This window comes from Rhamphochromis longiceps, linkage group LG4, assembly GCF_057381845.1.
Source record: "Rhamphochromis longiceps isolate RC_006_pf linkage group LG4, R_longiceps_female_GT1.1, whole genome shotgun sequence".
NCBI classification, from domain to species: domain Eukaryota; kingdom Metazoa; phylum Chordata; class Actinopteri; order Cichliformes; family Cichlidae; genus Rhamphochromis; species Rhamphochromis longiceps.
In genome coordinates this window covers 5,110,952-5,133,975 of record NC_140560.1, presented here as the reverse complement: position 1 = coordinate 5,133,975, position 23,024 = coordinate 5,110,952, and the positions used below count along the sequence as shown (strand labels likewise).

Here is a 23,024-nt window from a genome sequence, read left to right as displayed (position 1 = left end):
CTGACCCCCAGTAAGTTGGACAGGTTTCACAATTAGAAGCCGCGTTATTCACCTGCTTATTTTAAGTGGCAGCACTCAAAACTGCAAAGAGAAGCAAAGGCTTACATGATCAAGAGACACAAGTCAAGGTGCTACCTTCAAAAATGTTTCAAAATCTGCTAACATCTTTCGTCTACAGAGGAATATATTAGCAAAATATTAAACAAGAGGCAGAAATCTTTCTGTCATGTTTCTTTAATCTTGTCTCTTTCTGTTACTGTACAAGTTGTAAAAAAGGCAAAAGGTGCTTTACTTCAAGTCTCTTCTTTTTTTGGAGGGGGGGAGAAGTGCAGGGGGTCAGTCAGGCAATTAGGCAGGATTCATTGTTCGACCACTTAACATGCTTTATTTCAGCATTCAAAATAATTAAAAACATCTCAATTTATTATACATATACAAAATAGGTACAGATCCTTGTGGTGTTTTCCCCCATGGGTGTGTCTGTCTGCCTTCTCTCACAAACTCTCACTGATGGTTCTCTTTCTGCGCATTTTATCACAGCTCGAATTTTGTTGTTGTTGAGAAACTTCAAGAAAAGAAAAACAAGAAACAGACCACAACAGATAGTTGGTGGACTAGAATCTGGATGACAGTTAAAAGTGAAGGGGGAAGTTCAAAACATAAAAAAAGAGGCTTAAAGAGGCGCTACGCTGGTTGCCAACATTACCAAAGCTGGAAATAGAAGAAGTCTGTCTCATTCTGGACACCAAGAAAAAAAAAACTGTGGTTTTATTTTAGCACCATGAGGAGGACCCTGCCATGCCAGAGTGACCGTAGCTACACTACTACACAACAGTATAGTCATACTGAGCAGCCAGCAGACCTCTGAGAAAGAAAGAATAGCACCTTCAGGCTTTTGCCCTCTCTGCTTCTGTTAAAGTGTCTGCAAACCTCAACTACCCCCACTGACCACCACAACTCTACTTCAGGCTTCACTTTAAAAAACACTGGGCCCTTTTTTTAGAGCTGGAATTCCTTTCACTTCTGAGGTAGGCATAAGGATTTTTTTGTGTTTTTTTCCTTAAAAAAAGAGGTTTAAACCCATGTTTCTCTGCTGGTGGTTTTAATGTGGCTTTTCTTTAGGAAAAAAAGGGAGACATAGAGAGGAATAAACATGAAAGAGACCACAACAACAAACAAATCACAACAGCTACAACATCAGCAGGTGAGGAAGGAACAACTCTTGAGGAGGCGTTGTCTAGGGGCAGGTGGAAAAAGGGGAAGGGCAGAACAACAGAGACAAACATGGCTGTCAGTTTCACCGTTTATTCATCAACACCTGAAACGTGGTACAAAGCAATTGGGTTCTGTCTGTTGGGACTGTCCTTTCATTCCTCTCACCGCAGAGGTGTATAAAAATACAAAAGTCACCTGTGTCTGTTTCTGTAAACTCCAGAGAGGCCGGGTTTGGCCGCATGATGAGGGGAAGTCAATTTTCTTTTACACTTTACAGAGGCATATATTATTTTCTTGTTGCCAGTGAAACAAAATGTCTTCTCTACAGGATCCTTGGTGTTGGTGATGGCAAAAACAAACAAAAAAAAGTCAGAAACAAAAAAAAAGTAGTGGTCCCAAATGCGACGATGCAGATGCCTCTACACCACCGCCATCTTGTTCTCGTCGAAGTGCAGGTTTTAGGCAAAGCGGACCATCGGAGCAACGGCCAAATGGAAACTTGTAGAACGAAGGGTCAGATTTTTCAGAAAAATGGCATCGGGAGAATGATTTGTTGGGGGCATTTTTTTTGCTTTTGCTTTAGAGAGAGATGACTGCTAGAAAAAAATTAAACACACACACGCACACAACAACAATTTCAAGTCCAGATTTCTCTTTTTACAAGAAACAGACAGGTCCAACTTCAAAGCCAAACTCTTGGTCTGGAGCACCAACGTCCATAGGAGCGATGTCAATGATGGGCAGGCGAGATGTTTTCGATGTCTTGTAGTCAATGACTGTCTTGCCCCATGTACCGGTGTGTGACTGGAAGGAGAGACAACGAAAATCAGAATTAGGGTTCATATTCAGAACAGTGCTGATTAGAACCTCTAGCCTCTAACCCGTCTCAATCTCTGTTAACTTTGAATAATTAACATATTGAGTTTAATGTAAAAGGTTTCCTCACCGTGCATCCATCCTCGAGGACGCTGTAGGTGAAGCGGCTGTTGCCCTCGGCTCTGATCTCAATCTCGTTGGAGCCCTGGAGGAGGAGGGCCTTCTTGAGGTTGCCAGCGGCAGCATCCATGTAGGCGACGCTGTTCTTGCAGTGGTAGGTAATGTTCTGGGATGCCTCAGTGGACATGAGACGCAGGAAGGTCATCTGGATGTTGACATCCTCTGGCAGAGAGCCCTCACTGCCATACTCGAACTGCACAAGACAGTGAATAGGGGATAGATTACTGACTGTGATGGGCAAAGGTGTGATGGTGTTGAAAAAGACTGGGTAAAGACAAAGTGGGAAGAAGTGGAGATGGGTAGAGAGGAGTAGAAGAGGAACCTAAGCAGACATTTAGGAAAGTGGGTAAGAGAAATGAACTCAAGCTGCAGCAAATCACAATAGAACTGCAGATAAGAGAAATATGGAAATTGACAGAAGAAGAAACTATAAAGAAGAATAGAAGAAGAGAGAACAGGTAGGTTCTATAAATTAGGACGCTTACCTGGAAGCCGTCATTCATAGCCTCTCCGAACCAGACGTGCTTCTTCTCCTTGATGTTCTTGCTGATGTACCAGTTCTTCTGGGCAACCTCACGCTGAGTTGGGGATATGCAGGTCTCGCCGGTCTCCATGTTGCAGTAGACCTTGATGGCGTCCTGAGTGCAGCCCTGATCAGGGTCAATCCAGTACTCACCTGCAAAACACAAACAACTTCAAAACTCCGCTAGGCCTACATCTGACTGCCCTTGGACTAGCTCTCCTGTCACTGTATTGAACTGCTCACCGCTCTTCCAGTCAGGATGGCACATCTTGAGGTCCCTGCAGGTTCTTGCTGGGTTCTTGCGGGTTCCGTCAGGGCTGCGGATCTGCTCAATCTGCTGGCTCAGGCTCTTCAGGGTGCTATCAACCTCCAGATCACGGTCACGGAGAACGTTAGCATCATCAGCACGGTACATGCGGAAGGGATCAGGAGCCTTCTCCTGAGGCTGGACCATGAAGCCAAGGTCAAATCCACCACCAGGGGCACCAGGTGCTCCAGGAGGTCCAGGAGGTCCAGGAGGACCCTGCAGAAGGAGAAGGGTAAAGAAAAAGTGTGGGTTGGTTAGTTCATTAGTAATGTGCTGCTTTTATCAAAATGTAACCCTCAAAAACCCTAGGTATAAAGGTACAACGTGGCACAACTTAAGTAAACAGCTGAATGTAAAGAAGGTTAGCTTGTTAGACTTACAGCAGGTCCCATCTCTCCAGAACGTCCACGAGGTCCAGGAGGTCCAGTGGGTCCAGGCAGACCGCTCATACCATCCTTACCAGCAGAACCAGCAGCTCCTGAAGGACCCTACAGATACCAGGAAATTTCAAATGTCAGTATCTGAAAATAAACTAGGTAAAGCTGAAACTACACAACTGCTCCAGACTAAGTTAACTTACTCTAGGTCCAGCGGGTCCAGCAGCACCAGCGGGTCCAGACTCTCCAGAAGGTCCCTATGGGTGCACAAAAGAAGACAATCAGTTTAAAACTAAGTTTACTGGTGTATGGCATTACTTTCTTTGACTATAGTATATGCAGACTCAAGCATAAACTATCATACAGCAGGTCCGGGAGGTCCCTGCATGCCAGTGAATCCTCTGTGTCCCTTCATGCCTCTCTCTCCAGCCTCTCCAGCCTCTCCCTTGTCACCACGAAGTCCAGTAGCCCCCTGTCATAAGGAAAAATGACAGACATCATTTGGTTTAACCTTCCTTGCATGCTCTTCCATCCAGTGTAGTTTTGCAACCAATATTGTTACTTACAGCAGGGCCACGAGGTCCAGCAGGGCCAGCAGCGCCGGCAGGGCCAGCAGGTCCCTGGAAAATTGGAAAAAAAAAAAAGTTTTACGTGGAGACAGGGTTGCAGTGACTTACAGCCTTGTCTTTGACTGGCATGACATACCAAGCTGAAACATTAATGAAGCAGATTTGTCACTCACAGTCTCTCCACGGTCACCAGTCTTTCCAGCAGGGCCGACAGGTCCAGGGGCGCCAGGAGGACCAGGGGCACCAGAGGCTCCGGCAGGGCCACTCTCTCCACGGTCTCCCTAAAGGAAAAATAAAAACTAGGTTATCACTAGCTTCAAACAGTGTATCTGACTACATTTGCCCGTTAGGCTTTATGTTAAAAATTCTAGTAGTGTATGAATATGTATGAACATGCTGAACACACATATATATCCTCCAGGGTGGGATTCACAAATCATGGCAGTACTCACAGAAAGTGTGACTTCTTCCTCTGGTTGCCATTTTAGAAGTTGTGGATGATGGCTAATAGGTAAGCTTTAGGCTAGATAACTTGTGATGCTACACAAATTATTTAGTTGCATGTTAACATGTTAGCATGCTAACTTGTAGGCTGCCAACATACTTGGCGCTATGGAACAAAAAATAAGATAGCTGTGTGCTGTTGGTGAGGTCAGCTTATCTTACCTTGGGTCCAGGGGCTCCATCACGACCAGCTGCGCCCTCGTTACCAGGGGTTCCCTTAAACACAGGCACAGAGCAAGTTAAGCTTAACAAAAACCTTCAGAACTGACTTCACTGAAAGTTTGTTGAAAAATTTTAAAATTTATATGGCTGAATGCATAACGAGATGTGTCAGAAATAGTGTTTATAGCAAAATACTGTCACGCAAAAAGTTCTATTAGGAATATAGCAGTCACTAGATGCAACTACATGTTCATGAGCATATAATTGGCCCTTCAATGGGCTTCACAGTTGGTTGGGTAGGGTAACCAAAGGGAGAGCCACCCCTTGGCTCTCCACTTGCTCTAGTGGGACTTTATACCTCACGTCCAGACTCTCCAGGGGCTCCGGCCAGGCCAGGGGGTCCCATGGGTCCGGGAGGTCCACGCTCACCGTTTGGACCACCAGGGCCTTGCTTTCCAGGCTCTCCCTATTAGTGCAACAATTGCAGTCAGTCCAGTTATATTAACCTCATTCATATTTCTAACTGACTGAGACTGGTCTGTCTTATTTTTTGCTTAGCTAAATGAGAATTAAATGTTATTGTTTTGTGTCTTTTAGAAGTAGACTTTTCTCTTGATTTAGAATCATGTAACTTGATGTTCTGGATTTATCAGATCCACTGAACATTTTTAAATTTTTGAAATTCTGGGTTTTAGAATACCAATAGGAACTTACAAGAGCTCCGGGAAGTCCAGGGAAACCTCTCTCGCCTCTCTGTCCAGGCAGACCAACAATACCACGCTGTCCAGCAATACCCTGAGGTCCAGGAATACCAGAACTACCCTGTGAAAGACAGACAGAAAGTAGTTAGACACTGAGACACAGGTAGCAGAAACTGTGCAGTCAGTGAAAGGATGGAAATTAAATTTAATGATATTGCTGAAAGAAGATTATTGAAGGCTATGGTTTATTATAAATTGTGTCACAGCATTTTAGAATGTACTGAAAGTTGATATAACTTACGGGAGCACCATCAGCACCAGGGCTACCCTTCTCTCCAGGAGGTCCTGGGGGTCCAGCAGCACCCAACTCACCAGGGCGACCAGCAGGTCCAGTCTCACCACGGTTTCCTTTGGGTCCCTCCTTGCCAGCTGGTCCAGGAGCTCCGGGAGGTCCAGCGTTACCCTGTGGGGAGGACAGGGAGAATTGAAAATAATTCCAGGAAAACACATAGATTTTGCGCACTGTGTCAGAAACACCTAAGAAAAACTTACAGCGGGGCCGGGAGGTCCAACTCTGCCAGCAGCACCAGGGAAGCCAGTAGCACCCTAGGGAGATCGAGGCCAATTAGCTAACTCAGGCTGCAAAAATACTGCATCAAGTCAGTAAAAAACAAACAAACAAAAAACAGACATGTATCAAACAATGGATTTGATGGTGGTACGTGTTTGGAAAATAAATAAAATCTTTCACTACTTTCTTTCCTTTTTTTAATTTTCTTTGCCCAGTTTTATGAAGTATTGCCAGTTTGGCTAGAGGTACTGTCACCTCTAAGCTAATGTCAGAAATGTAAGTTGCTTGGGAAAGTAGGAAGAGTGACTTACAGGAGGTCCAGCAGGTCCACGGGCTCCCTTAGGGCCAGTGTTTCCAACGGGACCCTGAAAGGCAACAGCATAGTGTCAAAGAAACAGCAGCACACAATGTGGTCACATGTATGTCTAAATAGCTGTAATTTGTGAACTGGGATATGCTGGGAGTATGTTATTGTGTAAACCTGAGGTCCTGCAGCACCAGTGGGTCCAGCAGGTCCGGGAGGACCAGAATCTCCCTTAGCACCATTATCTCCAGGCTCTCCCTTAGCACCAGCCTGTCCATCAGCACCCTAGAGTGGATTGGTGGTTGTGAAGAAAAAGCCAAATAGTTTTTTAGTAACTTCTGTGTTAGAGTAAGAAAAATAGCGTGGACACTATTGTAGAATTTACTTACAGGAGGTCCAGCGAATCCAGCAGGTCCAGGTGGTCCGGCCTCACCACGCTCACCCTAAGATGTAGGTAGACGAATCAGAATGAATTCGAACATTCAAAGATTAACACACTTAAAAACTTTAAATTAAACATTATCTGTAGCAGACACAGCAGTGCTTACAGGGGGTCCACGGGCTCCAGAAGGTCCAACAGGTCCTTGGGCACCAGACTCTCCCTTGTCTCCTGGGGAGCCAGCAGGTCCAGGAAGTCCAATTGGTCCAGTCAAACCACGAGGACCATCCTTACCTCCTGTTCCATCAGCACCCTTAGGTCCTTGGTCACCCTGTGTGTTTGAAAGGAAAAAAGATGTTGGTAATAAGACGAACATTCACATAGTATATCAGGTCTTACAATGCTGGGGTCATTTGCTAAGTCACCGTAAAGCCCATCAGCGATTACACTGGGCATTTGCATCCCAATTGTGTCGTAATGACAATAAAATGGATGGACATATAGTAGAAACACTGATCAGTGTTTGTTGGATTGCTAAAGTAAATCTCACCTAGGATAGCAGTCTACAATGGCAGTGACCGCCAATGTACTATCCGAATACTAAGAGTAATAGGACTACAGAAGGCAACTCACTCTGTTTCCTCTCAGTCCTGGAAGACCAGCGGCACCGCGCTCACCAGGCATTCCCTGCAGTCCAGGAGGACCCTGAGCACCAGGAGTACCAGGGGCTCCAGCATCTCCCTGAGGAAGAGATGTTCAGAATAGTGAAATATGTGCAATTTAGTCAATCTACTCACAACTGAGAACTTCTTAGTTTTTATATAAGATGTGTTCACCTTAGCACCATCATTTCCAGAGGCTCCTGGGGATCCACGGGCACCAGCAGGTCCAACTGGCCCAGGTGCACCACGCTCACCAGGGAATCCTCTATCGCCCTGAGGAGAAGAGTAGGTTGGAATGAGTTTCTTGGATGGTTTGTTGAAACCATGAGAACTAGATCTGCTATATAGACCTCAATAGACCTCAATACTCGAAATGTGCAATTCATTCACTTGTATTTTTATTTTTTATTCCTATTTATTCTATTTATCCCCTTCGTATATTTTATTTATATTGTCTCTGTATTTATATATGTGTGTGTGTGTGTGTGTGTGTGTGTGTGTGTGTGTGTGTGTGTGTATATATATATATATATATATATATATATATATATATATATAATATTCTGTAACTCTGAAACTTCTGTCGGTGCTGTGCTTTTTGGAAATCGAATTTCCCAGAGGAAGCCACCCGAGGGATTAATAAAGTTCTATCTAATCTAATCTAATCTAATCTAATATCAGTTCTAGTTGGATGATATTCCCCAAAGGGAGGTTCATATGTGAGGTGAAGCTTTCATCATAATTTATCTGTTCATTTATGAATGACAGGGTAAAACAGAATGTCTGATCAACACGAAGCGCTACTTTGTAAATGGCAGTGCAAGGGTTTTCCTCCTGTGACCATATCGACACTGGTATGGTACCTTTGTTTTGTTTACAGGTAATGTGAGTTGAAGCTAGTGATAGCATCTGCATAGTTGCTATCACTATTAATGATACAGTAGCTTGTTAGCAATCCTAATATTGAAAGTAGCTGGCTAGTTAGCAGGCTAAAAGTTGTTTTCCAGGTCTAACATCGAGCATTTTGGACAAGAATCCACTTTAAAGAATAAAAAAGCAGTTATAAGCTGCTAGTAATAACTTTAATGTGTTTGAACAAGCTAGTTAGCAACTTAGGAAGTTGTTTTCTACACCATGTAGGATTTTGGACAAAGAACTAATGAATATATTTAATTATATTTAAACCACAATTAGAGTCTTATCTAACTGTGAAAATTATGAGGATATGTGACTTGTGCGTGGAAAGGGTCTCCAGTTTCAAGTTTCTGGGTGTGCACATAGACACAGACCTCCAATGGAGCTCTAACACCTCTGCGGTCTTAAAGAAGGCCCAACAGCGTCTCCACTTTCTGAGAATCCTCAGAAAAATGGACCTGAAGAAGGAGCTGCTGACCGTCTTCTACCGCTGCTCCATTGAAAGTGTGCTGACATATTGCATCGGTGTGTGGTTCTCCAGCTGCACCACAGCACACAGAAAGGCACTCCAGAGGGTCATCAACATGGCCCAAAAAATCATTGGACATCCTCTTCCCTCCCTGAAGGACCTGTACAGCACTCGCTGTCTCAAGAGGGCACGCAGCATCCTGCGGGACTGCACACACCCAGGACACCGGGTGTTTAAGCTGCTGCCGTCTGGCAGGAGGTTCAGGCTGCTGAGGTCCCGAACAAATAGACTCAAGGACAGCTTTTACAACAGGGCAATAGCCCTGATCAATGTAAATAGCTGACCTGACTGGATACCTCCCTGGACTTTTTAGGGGGAGGTAACAATGTTTAAAACGATAACAATAATATTTATATTTATAACAAGGTGCAATAATAATTAATGTGCAATAATAACAGTGTGCAATACACATACACTTATTCTTCTTTTTTATACTAAGTTAATATACTGTGTTGTGTTGTTTGTTACGTTGTGATGTGTCATATCGTGTCGTGTTGTGTTATATGTAGTGCCGACGTAGGACAGTTTTTCCAATTTCATTGTACTACTGTACTATGTATGACTGTGCAATGACAATAAAGAGTTATCTTATCTTATCTATCTTATCTTATCTTATCTTATCTTATCTTATCTTATCTTATCTTATCTTACTCTAGCTCCAGCAGGTCCTGGGGCTCCAGCTTCGCCAGGTACACCCTAAAAGGAAAAACAGAAATACAGGAATAAGCACTTTTATTCACTGGAAATGATGCTGTTCCAGTCATAGTTCCGCTTCAATCAGTACCTGCTCTCCGGGCTTGCCACTCTCACCAATGGCTCCCTGGGGTCCTGGGAGACCCTGGAATCCAGGAGATCCAGCAGGTCCCTGCTCTCCTCTCTCACCAGCAGGACCCTTAAGATGAGCAGAGAGGGAGAGTCAGCAACGGTGGCAGTAATGCATTGAGTAGATGTGACTTATTCTTGCAGCTATGTAGCTTTCAGTAGAGAGACATCAACACAAACTTGGGTGCTAATATCGAAGTGTAGCCAGTTAGTGTTGTTTACTTACAGCAGGTCCAGAGGGGCCCTGTGCGCCAACATCACCATCCTTTCCAGGTGCACCCTGGGTAGAGAGATAGAAGGCTTTCACACACACAATCCTACCATTGATGATAGATAACAAGAAAGAAAACAGCAGAATATTGAGCACTCACAACAGGTCCAGTAGGTCCCATGGTTCCTCTCTCACCGGGCTTTCCAGCCTCACCCTATAGACAAAAAAACACGGAGACCATATTTTAGATGCCCACTATTACTAAGCATGATTAAATATAATGTATAGATGTTGTAACGCTACTCACAGCAGCACCCTTGGGTCCGGGGAATCCCATGACTCCAGGCTGGCCTCTATTTCCACCAGGGCCAGGAGGCCCAGGGCGGCCATCTTGTCCGGGGGCTCCCTGTTAAGGAAGATTAAGCATGTTAAGGGTTTTGCTATTTCTTGACATAAATTATAAGAACTAGGGTTAACTATACTGCATACAAACTTACAGAAGGTCCCATCTTGCCATCAGGTCCAGGGTTGCCGGGGCTGCCAGTCATTCCCTACAAAGCAGAGGTCAGAGGTCAGAGGAGGGACTGGGTATAATGAATAAATGATGCTGCAGAGAATTATTTGACGGACAGTATGCTATCCCACCTTAGCTCCGGGCAGACCAGGCTCACCAGTGCGGCCAGACTCACCAGTGGCACCTTTAGCTCCAACAAGACCGGGGGCACCACGCTCACCATTGGCACCCTAAGAAGAAAATAAGAATGGTGGAAATTCAAAAATTAGTTAAACCAAAATTGTGGAAGCCTGCGGGCGGAATTAAGGTTTATATCTGTTGTATGTATGTGTGCATTTTCCTTACTTTGGGTCCAGCAGGGCCATCAGAACCAGGGAAACCACGACCACCAGGGGCACCCTGTAAAGACAATCAAACATGTCCTGCTTAGCTCTGAACAGTAAAAAGTGTTTAAACAGAAATGTGTTCAAACTGTAGGTTTAAAATTGAACACCCTGTATCATGCATACAGTCGAATTCCATCAGAGAGATCCGGGCCTCAGGTCTCTGGCATCATTTTTAACTTAAATTAACATCCAAAAGACTTAATGCTTTTAACCAATGAAATGAATGTTTCTATCTTAGTACTAGCACCACTCAGTATGTCCATATCTGTAATACTCTTGGTCAAATGTTTTGGGAACATTTTGAACCTCACTCAGTAGTTTGGTTACATCATGATTAAGAGCCCAATGGTGTTTATTATGTTTTCATTCCAAGCAGAGATTAATCTGCTTTTTCAGTCAAACTAACCTTTGTAATGTTTACAGCTGCACACAAGTAATCTCAATCATTTAGATTTGACCATCAGTATAAAGATTTCAGTCTTTTGTCCTTTGTGTTGAAACACCACTAGAGGTCCCTCTGCCATCATTTTACAGATTAGGGTACGGATAAAGTGGAATCCAGTGAGATGCATACTCTCTCTCCAGGGCCGCCACGGGCTCCTGCAGCACCAGGCTCTCCTCTGGCTCCTCTCTTGCCCTCCTCACCAGGAGGTCCAGGGGGTCCCTGAACTCCTGAAACACCCTGTAGAAGAGCAATGTAACATGCAATGTGGCATAAGAGGCTGATACACACATAATTTTAATGCAGTGTGCTCTGTCATGATCTATGGTGAACTCACAGCCTCTCCCTTGGCACCAGGCTCTCCCTTGGATCCTGGGGCACCAGCCTCACCCTATGGGACACAAACAAACAAGAAAACATAAAATTAAACAAACTACAAACTAGGGAGAAATTACTATTATTTGGATAAATCTAAAAGAAAAATAATTTCAGCAAACAACAAATGCCCAAAACAAATCTCTAACTTTTGTTTTTATCTCTGTAGGTTGTAACTGTCAAAGTATTCACACAAAACATACAAGTTTAAATTTTGGGTGATTTTGCTTTTTTTTGGATCTAAGAGATCTTTACTTACAGTGTTGCCCTTGGGTCCGGGGGCACCAGCAGCACCCTGAGGTCCTGGGGGTCCACGGGGTCCGGGGAAACCAGGAGCTCCAGCAACTCCAGCAGCACCCTGTAGGTGGCAGCACACAACAATACAGTCATTTAATGTCATGCTGTAGAAAAAGTGATGACTATCTGTAGCTTTAGTAAAAATAAGAAAGTATTAAAAATAGAGTAAATTTGTTTAAAGATACTCACAGGTACTCCCTTAGCTCCAGCGGCTCCATCAGCTCCAGGGTTTCCCTGAGAGGAGAAGGAAGGAAGTTTATTTATTGTCCCAGAAGGCAGAATTATTTTTAATTTCTTTTAACAATTTAAATGATAATGTAAATTGTTTTATTTTGCCTTGAATCAGATTCTAGTGGCCTATTTTTTGTGGCCCATTTGTTGTTGTTTTCATCAAGGATCTTTATTACAGTCACTCATACTTACGGAAGGTCCAGCTGGGCCAGCAGGTCCGGGGTTTCCGGGCTCACCACGAGCTCCACCAGGGCCCTCGGGTCCACGAGCACCCTGAGCTCCAGCATCACCCTGGGGAGAAAGAAAAGATTATTTAGTAATACAAACAGCTTGGTGGTGGAAGACCAAAAAAAAAAGATAAAATTGTCGGCATAAACAGAAGATTTGTTTTAGAGAAAACACTCAACATCTAACCTCAGCCAAAAAGAACCCCACAGCTTCAGCTATGACCCAGTTCCACATGCACAGACAATTACTGTGAATTTCTATCATAAGCTTTAAAATATACTGAGAACTCTGCAAAAAATAAAAATAAAAATAGCGCCCATCCATCTAATTTCTTAATAGTTACTGTTTATACTCAAACAGTAGTGGGAGCTCAGATGTTTTTTATGACCTGCATTCTACATGTCAGGTGTACGTGTTGGCTACCTACATGCTTCAGAAAATAAATTCTTCAAAGTCGGCACAGTAAAAACACAACTAAGAGAGGAGAGGAAATAGATTATACTGCGTTTCAGAAGAAAAATGGATAGCACTGAGGATTACTGGAGCGGGTCAGGAGCAGTTTATACCTTGGCTCCAGGGCCACCGGGGAATCCAGGGGGTCCAGCGGGGCCAGTGGGACCCTGAGAAGAACAAAAACACAGATACTCAGATATACATAGTGCATCTTTTTGGGTCAGTGCTAACAAAGCTGAGATTTTAAGAACTGAAGCTTTGGACAATGAAAGACTTACAGGAGGTCCAGCAGCACCAGCAGCGCCATCGTTACCACGAGCTCCCTGCAGGTCAAAGACAAACGTGAGTGGTCGACTGGTTTCTCAATTCACTAATAAATTGATTTCACTAGCTGCAACTATGTAATGTATGGACTCACAGCAGCTCCAGTAGCACCAGCACGGCCTCTCTCACCAGGCAGACCGCGAGGTCCCTGAGATAGACAAAGACAGTGTCAGTTAGCCAAAATCAGTTGTGGAGAGAAGAAACTATACTACTATAATTATGTAGCAGAGATGGGGTGCTTGTTTTACTCACCATAGCACCAGGGGTTCCATTCTCACCAGGGGTGCCAGCCTCTCCCTAAATGGACAGAAACACATGGGCCGGCGAGAAGATTAGAATCATTGATTAAACTCTAGAAACTTTATCAAACTTTCAGAAATTATGCTCGTCAATGCAGCATTTAGCCAATCAAGCTGCTATAACTAAAAAGTAGCCAGTGACTGCTAATGTAACTTGCTAGTGTTTAAATGGTTGATACTACTGCTTTTTGTAGCATTATTGTAGCCACAGCTTTTACTGTCCACACTGATACTCAAACTGTTAGCTGTTAATAGAAGTAGTATTTAGCTTTAGGTTAAAATATGTTGTATGACCAACTTGTCGGTGGAGTGGTAGGTGAAGAAAATACACTGGTTATAATGGAGGAAATGCTGAAACTGTTTTAATGATTTTTCTGCATCTATGGGTTAATTTTTTCAGTGTGTCTTTAAACACTAAACGGTACTCATTTGAGAACCATATTGATAGTTCTGCCAGAGATCTCTTCCTGTTAAAAGGGAGTTGTGATATGGTGCTGTCTATAATTACAATTAAATGCGATTAATTTTATTGTACTTCAAATTCTGGCACTAGTGCTCCCACCACCAGGACCACTATGAGTTAGATATCAGTGCCAATATTACAACTACTTTTCAATTACTACTGTCATTTATAGCACTGCTACGATTACAGCTACTCAACACTGAACTATAAGTGAAGTAGCCCACCTGTGGGTGACTTTTTTCTACAACTTATGTGGTGAGAACAAGTGTTATAACAAAGGGAGGGGCACCTTGGGTCCAGCGGGGCCACTGTCTCCCTTGGCACCATCCAGGCCACTGAATCCCTACACAGAATAAGAGACATGCAAAGATGAAGTTTCCAGCCACGACTTTCAACATTTTTTATTTTGAGTTGAATATGAGTTGAATGGGGTGGCACAAGTTCTGACTCACTCTATGTCCCTTGATGCCAGGCAGACCTGGGGTTCCTGGGAAACCACGAGCTCCCTGGGAAAAAAAAAACAAAAAAACAAGGAGGTGACAAAAGTTATTATCTCAGCTCTGTTTTTGTTTTACATATCGGTGGTAAGAATCAGCAACTTACCTGAGGGCCAGAAGGTCCACGCTCACCGGGGCGACCTGGTTTGCCAGACTCACCCTGAGAGAAAGAGAGTTGGGGAGATGGGGACGAAATGATGTCTCAAGACATTCCTCAGTCTCTTTTTTAATATAATATCTACCTATATATATATATAGGTAGATGAACTGATATGATATCAATCCAGTGCACTTACATCCTCGCCGTTCTTTCCAGGGGGGCCGGCAGCTCCACGGGGACCCATGGCACCCTGAAGCGAAAATCAAACATAAGGTGAGAGTGTTAACATCACAGCAAAGTGCAACGTGCATTTGTTTCCCTGTCCTGAATACTCACAGGAGATCCAGGCTCTCCAGCCTCACCAGGGGGGCCAGTGAATCCCTGAGGTCCCTATAGTTGGTAACAAACACAAACACCATCACTACACCAAATATGTTGATGCTACTCACTTTTTCAACACACTGTAAGGAGCAGTTTGTTAATTTTTCAAAATTTATTTCAAGAAAATAAAAGATGTTTTTGCAGCCTAACAGTAATCAATATCAATACTACTGCCTAATAGTAATCAATCAGAAAAAAACAGTCTTTGTGTTATTTGCAGCAGAAAAAGGAAGGACTGGATTCATGCCAGCTAGCATGCCAGGTTTCAGTTTTTAACCTAAGCATAAAAACCCCCATCATATACTCACGCTAGATCCAGGAGGTCCAGGAGGTCCACGGGGTCCCATTGGGCCCTATCAATCCAACAGAGAAAAGCTCAGATGCTGCGCATGGAAATATTTTGAATATAGTGTATTTAAATACATATGTAACCTACCATGGGTCCAGGCACAGGCATGGCAGGAGATTTGTCATCGTAGCCACCAGACATCTGAGGGGAGAAGTTCTGGAAAAAAATAAACACAGACATGTTAATCTCACAAAAAATACCAAAATGATTGTTTTTATGATGAAAAAATATTAAATTCCATCTGTGTTGTGACATGACATAGGCTACATGTTAGCTATGATGCATTTCAAATCTCAACACTAAATGTACTTTTTCCAGTTGAATAGAATCACTGATTCTGGATCATCTGAGCCATAGTCCAAATTAAATATCTAAATCTTGCATAGTTGTGTCATGTTCCATCAAGTATAGTTGTCTGTTGTTTCTTTTACCATGCACTTCCCCACTGCATAATTTTTTCATATTTCCAAATAAAAGCAAACACAATAACAAAACTGCAGCAGCAGATTTGATGATATGGAATCTCAATGCTAATGCCACTCATAACAATCCAGTTCTAAAATGAGCAGTGCGTATCAAGTCATTGACCTTTGACCTCAACAGTAGTATTTAAAGGTGTCTCTGGAGGATACATACTGTATAATGTAGATAGGGAACATTCTGTCTGAAGTCAAACATATGTTAATGGTGACTGCCAAGTCTCTAATTGTCCAGCTTAACGTGGACCATTGGCATAGAAGTATGTCACTGATAATGTACACACAGGGAAGACTGTAGGAGTTTACTGAACTGTGGTTACATGGAGTGAATGCTGAAGTATGTTAATAGATGTTAAAGTCCTGAATCATGGAAAATTTGACGCTGATATTTAACCATATCTAAAACAGCATCATGCTAACCCTCGGTAAAGTTATACATGTTATCCACGCTATAGTTATTACTTTAGCATACACATATGTAGTCGAAGTTATTGGCAAACTGAAACATAGAATATTTAATTAGAAGTTGATTCTACAAAAGTATGGACTCATGTTTAAGCAAGATACAGAAATGCAAATTAGCTTTGAATGTTAACTAAGTATCTCATTAAAGAATATGAGTGTGACAGTGTGTTCTCTTAATATTTTAGCACAGAGGCAAATGGTAAAATGAATCAGCAAATAATAAATTATATTTTGTTACTATTTAAAATATTTTCAATCAATATTTTTGGTATATTAGCAGTCATGTCAACAACAGGCTGCACAGAGGCATGAAGATATGCAGTGCTAGCCTAGCATGTGGAACAATGATCCTGTAGCAGAATTCAGTCTTTGGAGATGTCAGATCAGATTTCTAAATCAGACCTGGAGTCAGTGGGTATATTAGAATGTAAATAAACCTCTAAAATTAAAAATGGTAGCTTAGCAAACTCTAACTTTCTAAAGTTTGTCCACTTCCAGAATATTGTCTGCTTTCCATTCAAAAGGAAATGAGGCGTCGTTCCATCCTTAGTAATGACTTCTTGACCTTCTGATCAGAGACACTGTGCCAAACTCCAGACACAGCTCATCACACTAATATCACATCACATTTGGGCTTCAGCTTTGACAGTTGACTTTTTCCGCTCTAGCTGCAGCACGATTAACACGCTGTCAATCATTTGCATACATTAAACGACATAGTTACGTTACTAACTGACCGGCCACCATTGACCTTTAATGAGTGAAATACAGAATAACTAAAATTCAACAACTTACTCCACCAAGGCCAGGGGGTCCAGGTGGGCCAGGAGGTCCAGGCAGTCCAGGCTGGCCAGGCATACCATCTCTACCAGGGGGACCAGCAGGACCCTGTAGATAGAGGAAATCAGGGTCATACTCAAGAAGGTCGCTTGGATTAAAAGTTCTGATGTCCACAGTCCAATACTCTAAAACAGAAAACTGATTTGTTAAACCATTAATCATGTGCATTTCCTATGGTCTGGCCTTATCATTGAAGACATATGTTTGGTTAATATTTGATTCCATGTTTGTGTCTTCAAAGGCTTTTAAATCATTAAAAGTGCAGTTTACTTTGAGGCTGACTATGAGACTAACCAGGAACAGTCACCTGTTTGTCACCATCATGCTCGGTAGCCAAAATAGCACCACGAAATACATTATTATTACACTATTAAATGCACTCTTAAAAACAACACAGATGATCCACAGAGCCTCTTTTAGAGTCTAAGATTCAACTTGTAAAGTGACCAATGAAGGTTCAATCAAATCCAATCCAAATAAATAATCAGAAGTCATAATTTCCTCCTAAGATTGCGCCAATTTAAATGAATGTAGCTCCACGGTTGAAAATCATGGATAAAGAAGTTGTTTTTTTCATTGATAAAAACCAAATCCTTATATAGGTAATAATATTTCTCCATGATAATATTTGGTTTGATTTTGAAATGTAAGCCAAGTCATGCTGCTCTGCAGGATTTAACCTGACCTCATCATGTTTTGTGTGAGGTAAAAAAAAACAGACTTAAACTATCAAAATTGGATGTAACAAAGGACAACCAGTGCCCTAGGGTGACATTTAAAAACACAAATCAAAAACTACAGTTTACAGAAACTTTACATGTAAGATACTGTTTTCTCCCACCTCACTGCATGAAGATGGGTAAATGGTTTTAGATTAAGTATGATGTGTAATGAAAGCTAAAAGCAGTTTGCAGTTTCACTGCATTTCAAAGTCATCTGAGTCACGTTTCCACATCTGCCTGATTTAAAACACATGGAGCTACATTCTATCAGTGTAACTGATCAGCTCCAGCAAAAACAGTGACAGATCTTGAGCTCACCACACAACCAAAAGTTACTCCACAAGTAAAACAAGGAAAGAAGAGGGTGTGAACCTACCCTGTCTCCCTTGGGTCCACGAGCTCCCACGGTTCCCTGTGGTGAAAAGAAGAAAACAGTGTGTTCAATGTGTATCTGATCTCATGGGAGTTGTACAAACTTATTTACAAGTGTCAGTGGAAAATGTATATTTACCTCAGTCTGAGGCTCCTGGAAGCCTGCAGAGAGCAAACAGGTTTGGCATTAACAGATGAAAGCACCCAGAAAAGCTCATAATAATGCTTTAAGTGTTCAAACAGAAACTAATTTTTTTTTTTTTCAAAGACAGTGTCTCACTCACACCAGTAACTCTTGGCATGTCATTGAGGACAGATGATGGATTCGTGTCATGGGGGCAGTTTAAATGAGAACATGTGATGTGCAAAAACTGTTTTGTGTATCTGTGCTTTGTCCAGAGAGAGATGCAGTTATTATACCGTCATCAGGGCAGATGGGGCAGCACTCGTCGTGGGGGATGATGGGGTTGGGGCAGTCCGTTGTATCCTCGCAGATGACCTCATCGCACATCACCGTGCCACTGTCGCACACACAGATCTGACATGGCTCCGGCTTCCACACATCCCGGTCTGCAAACACCTGGCCGTCCAGAGTGCAGCTTTTGCCCGTGCCTGAGGGGGGCGACACAGAGGGAGAGGGACGGTAAGAGACAGGTGAGCTACCTGAACGCACATGCAGACTCAGTATCTACACTGGTGGGAGTCCAGGTAAAACTAGGGCAGGAAACTAAAGTGCTTTAATTATGAAGCTAAAAATAAATTGTGAAAAAACCCTGAATATGTGGATCATTTTCTCAAATTAAAAAATTTGATTTGTTCTCAAATTTAGTCAGACTGATTAACTGAGATGAGAATTTTGAATTACAGTGAAAAAATAGTTTCAATAAAACACTTTTTTGGAGAAAAATGTTAGAAAAAGATAGATTGCTAAACTGGTGTAAAATCTACGTCTGAAACAGGAAATAATGACAGCAGCAACATAAATACACAAAGCTTAGCGGTGATAAAGACGTGGACAGGAACTGGGGGGCTTTGGAATCAGACCGGAACAGGTCAGAGGTGACAGAGAGGGCACCAGTGTGCCGTGTCTGTCTGCAGGTCACGCCATCATTGCACACACAGACACTGATTAAATGGGATTTAATCTCCCTGTACATCAACTCAAAGTCATATTTTCCACCCCGACACTGTGGCGGCTGCATTTGATTCTCAGCAAAACTCAAACTGGGACTCTGCTCAGAGTGCTTTTAAATCTTCCAGCGTACCAAAGTGCTGAGCTCAGAGGGGAAAAGCAGAAGCGCCAGGAGAACTGCAGACTGTAGGCTTGGCAGTGACTGGTGGAAACACTCCACATGTGGATGCAATTAGAGAAGAAAAAAAAGAGTGGAAAGAAAAGAGGGGGAGGGGATGGCACGGGGGGACGTGGCGGCCAGATGTGTCTGGCAGTGCTGAGAGCAGCCTCTGGGTGGCGTTGTGAGATCATTCAGAGGGCCAGAAAACATCTGCTTTTTATGCACAGCTGAGTCCTTTCCAAAAGAAGAGGAACATCTGGAAAAACCGAGTTTCGCCTCCTGGGCTCTTGTTTCCAGAGCTGAACTGCTTTTCCTTTGTCTTCTCAGAGGAGAATACTGGTTGTTCTAAGCACCAGCAGAGGCATCCGCTTCCCTCTGACCTCTCTTTCTGTGCAAAATGATCTCTTCAAAAGTCCACCTGAGCTTTTGTGGGCTCTAAAGCTGAAAGCTGGCTCAGGCTGTGGAGGTCAAATACTCCGGCAGACAAGACTACGCCTGCTCCTCTCCTCCTCCGCTCCCTGTTTTCTTCCTACTCTCCCTCTCAGTCACCTGTCCAACTCAGCACTTGGCCTCAGGCTGCAAATTCCCTGTCACATCAATCAGGCCTGTGAGAGGCTTCGCCTTCTGGCTCATATCTCGTGGAAACCATTTTTTGAATGGGTACAGGTGACGCAGGTAGTCGTGTCAAACTGATAAAATGCCACAGGATTAGGGTTAGGCATTTGAATGCTCCAATTTTGGGGTAAAGGGAGGTTCAAACCTATGCAGCTGGATAACCCTCGCCTGGAGGAGAGAATGGAAAACTTGCAGCAACTCGCTCTGCATGCATGGTGGGGAGGTGGGGGTTAGAGAGACTTAGACAAACACAAGGAGAGGGAGAGACAGGGGCCTTCTTGAGATGCCCAATGCATTACACACACCCTGCTTTATCTGTCTATCTGTCTGGAGACAATAGAGCACAACAAAGCAAACTTAATTCTACTTAAAACTTTTCCTTTCTCCTCTTCTCTAAGATCTCAGAAGCCGTCCAGCCACGTAGAGAAAATCCACTTTCCAAACCCAGTAAAGAAAAAAATGCAATAAAGTAAAAGGGGAAAAAGTCTGAGAAGCTCCAGTAAACAGTGATGAAACTTACGGTCGTCCTCGCCCTGCGCTCTGACCAGAAGCACTGCTGCGCTGAGCAGCAGCACCAGCCGCAAATCCACAAAGCTGAACATGTCTAGATGCCACTAGACATGTAGACTCTTTGAGGCAAGAGAGGAAAAAAAGTTGGGGATGTTTCTTTCTGCTACACTCCACTCATACACGGGTGTTTGGGGCAGGATCCACTCGTCTGTTCACAATCCTCCTGACCCCAGCAGAAAACTCCCTACTGCCTACACTGACTTTCCACAAGGGTTTTTATATGGGAGCCTCAAGAACTGGGAGGTACCGGAGACTGGACCGACTGTAGGGACGCACCCTCATTACCCCGTTGCTGCTTCTGCTCACGTTTAGGGAAGACAAGAATGGACGACTCCTTCAAAGGAAAAAAAAAAACAGCGAGAAAGAAGAAGGGAAAAACAGAAGGTCCCTCCTTCCATGCCTCCACACCAGAAGGGTTATAGTTTGGATCAGAAGAGGAAGGAGCAGGAGGGGAGGGGGGCTGAGCAGGAGGAAACCTGATCCATAAGAGCATCGGACGGTTGGAGGAGGATCTCCTGCAACAGGCACGGGTTTAATCCAGAATTTATTCCTGGTTGTGGTCCACTTCCTGATTCGCTTTGATTTGAGCTAAAGCTAAGACTGTTTAGATTCAGTTTTCTGGGTTTATTTTCACAATCTGATGTCTCAGACTCTATCAGTTTTAGTCCAGTTTTACATCTTGTAGTTCTGGTTTGAGTTGGGGTTTTGGTAGTAGATTTGAGCCAGTTGTTTCAGCTTAACAGAGTGTTTTTATAGTTTTATCTGTTTGAGTGTTAACATGTCCTGAACATGGCTGCAGCCTCACAGACACTTGCCTCAGGCTGTATGTGTATCTTCTGCTTTAGTTTCTAAATTTCGTTGTGATCAGCGTGCAGGTTTCATGTCAGGTTTGGAAAAATTGTTCAAAGAACTGTATAATAACATGCTCCATGTTTAGAACTATTTCAATTCAGTTCAGTTTGATTCTATCAGATTCCATTTAATTTAATTCAATTTCAGTTTATACAGTGCCAAATCACAACAGCAGTGGCCTCAATATGCTTTATACTCTAAAGTAACATAGAAAATGCCAACAATCAGACAACCTCCTATGAGCAAGAACTTGGTGACAGCGGAAAGAAAAGCTCTTTTTACAGGAAGAAACCTCCAGCAGAATCAGAGAGGGCCAGACATCTGCTGTGACCAGTTGGGGTGAGGGGGAGGAAGACATTTACACTGGAACATAGATCATCACACTGACAAAGTCCACCTAATGACTTATTTTAATACAGTATGCATGTGTGTAAAAAGAGAAATCTGCCTTTCACAAGTCCACAAACTATACTGCAGAACTAAAAGACTGGAGTGTCCCAGTAAAGCTCACTTGTGACAGTCCATGGATCACAATCAATAAATAACCAAAAGAATCTGCTGAAAGTCGATGACGGAAGGGATTTGTTTTCTGTTATAGGATTATAAGTGACACAAGAAAAGTTAGCATTTGTAGAACTGTGTCATTGTTTTTGATCACCTGATTCAGGTCTGATGGAAATACATTCAGAACATTACCGAGCATAGTGGCTAATATGTTAAAACTATCGCCTCCTGGATTCACACTCGGGTAGGTAGACCTATTCTATATGGGGTTTGCATGTTTGGTTTGTCCTAACTTTGGAATACATGCTTACGTCAGTAAGCCCAGGAAACTTTAGTAAAGAGATTGTTAATTTCAAACACTTCACATGTCATCCTGTTTATTTCACAATTTTTTGGGGCCTTTTTCCTTATCAAATTCACAGAACACATGTAAAATATAGAGGTAGCTTCTGGGTTTGTAAAGGGAATTAACAGCGGAAATGTCCTAAACATGCATTATTTCTAATAGCCAGCAGAGGGTGACTCCTCTGACTAAAAACAGAAATTTGACTATATAAAAGCTCAGACCCTAGTAAACTGTTTCCTCGGGAGTTTTTAATTCTGATAGCTATTGTTAAATCTTGCTGAGTACAACAAAATGTTTGTTTTGTAAATTACGACCCCGATTATAGTAAAAAGGACAATAAAGGTGGATGACCTTAAGGGTGGCCAAAATCATAAATTGTTAGCTATGATTGTGCCGTTTCGCATGTTAATGGTAGCTTATGAGGCCCAAAGCAGAGATAAAGAATGGGCTGCAGAGGTTGGTTCAGTATACGTCATCATAACTCAACACACTCTGATTTTCCATTTTAAAAAGTAGATACTGTAGGTCCGTCAATCAGTCCTGTGATTACTTTTTACTTTTGTGTCAAAAAACATGAAACCATGGGACATATGTCCAGAGCAGAAACTCTCTGGTGGTCGTTATAGTCTAAACTTTGTGTATGCGCCCACTGTATAACTATTAGAGCCTCTTTTACACCTGTTCTGGGAAGACAGAAAATCATTTACTTTGGGGAAGGTTATTTTAAAAACCTGCTTTAACAAGATTGATTGTGCAGTTTTATTCCCCTTAGAATTCTGGTGGGTCCTTCATCACCACAGTAGAAACAGAAACGCTGAACAACACTTTTGTAAACAAATGCACAATAATTTTTTCTGCAACTGTGAGTGTTCTTATTCTTC

General features: G+C 42.8%; 1 protein-coding gene and 1 long non-coding RNA gene across 2 annotated transcripts; one reads left to right on the top strand and one right to left on the bottom strand.

Moving 5' to 3' along the window:
• Nucleotides 1–1,240: 1,240 nt before the first annotated feature.
• col1a1a (collagen, type I, alpha 1a) lies at nt 1,241–22,120 on the bottom strand. The gene is made up of 49 exons (XM_085402985.1): nt 20,392–22,120; nt 18,385–18,576; nt 18,104–18,126; nt 17,969–18,004; nt 16,826–16,918; nt 15,174–15,242; nt 15,046–15,090; nt 14,693–14,746; nt 14,553–14,606; nt 14,363–14,416; nt 14,212–14,265; nt 14,049–14,102; nt 13,250–13,294; nt 13,092–13,145; nt 12,952–12,996; nt 12,787–12,840; nt 12,185–12,283; nt 11,951–11,995; nt 11,724–11,822; nt 11,427–11,480; nt 11,222–11,329; nt 10,607–10,660; nt 10,393–10,491; nt 10,245–10,298; nt 10,055–10,153; nt 9,908–9,961; nt 9,763–9,816; nt 9,499–9,606; nt 9,366–9,410; nt 7,445–7,543; nt 7,242–7,349; nt 6,778–6,939; nt 6,619–6,672; nt 6,407–6,514; nt 6,237–6,290; nt 5,907–5,960; nt 5,656–5,817; nt 5,368–5,475; nt 5,012–5,119; nt 4,654–4,707; nt 4,161–4,268; nt 3,985–4,038; nt 3,783–3,890; nt 3,622–3,675; nt 3,422–3,529; nt 2,978–3,257; nt 2,697–2,887; nt 2,162–2,404; nt 1,241–2,019 (listed from the first exon to the last, which is right to left on the bottom strand). Exons 1-49 carry the CDS (start codon nt 20,471–20,473, stop codon nt 1,873–1,875), a joined length of 4,344 nt encoding a protein of 1,447 aa, XP_085259111.1. The 5' UTR covers nt 20,474–22,120; the 3' UTR covers nt 1,241–1,872.
• On the top strand, nt 11,487–20,408 carry LOC146670876 (uncharacterized). The gene is made up of 4 exons (XR_014911379.1): nt 11,487–11,824; nt 14,573–14,629; nt 18,364–18,618; nt 20,270–20,408. It is a non-coding gene; the product is annotated as an uncharacterized LOC146670876 (long non-coding RNA).
• Nucleotides 22,121–23,024: the final 904 nt, after the last annotated feature.

Excerpts from the sequence above, each read along its gene's own strand:
- col1a1a (XM_085402985.1), bottom strand. The coding sequence starts at position 20,473 with ATGTTCAGCTTTGTGGATTTGCGGCTGGTGCTGCTGCTCAGCGCAGCA. Across the intron at positions 18,005-18,103 it reads TCCAGGAGCCTCAGACTGAG|GGAACCGTGGGAGCTCGTGG; the intron begins GTAAATATACAT and ends TTTTCACCACAG. Across the intron at positions 11,330-11,426 it reads CTGGTGCCAAGGGAGAGGCT|GGTGTTTCAGGAGTTCAGGG; the intron begins GTGAGTTCACCA and ends GCTCTTCTACAG.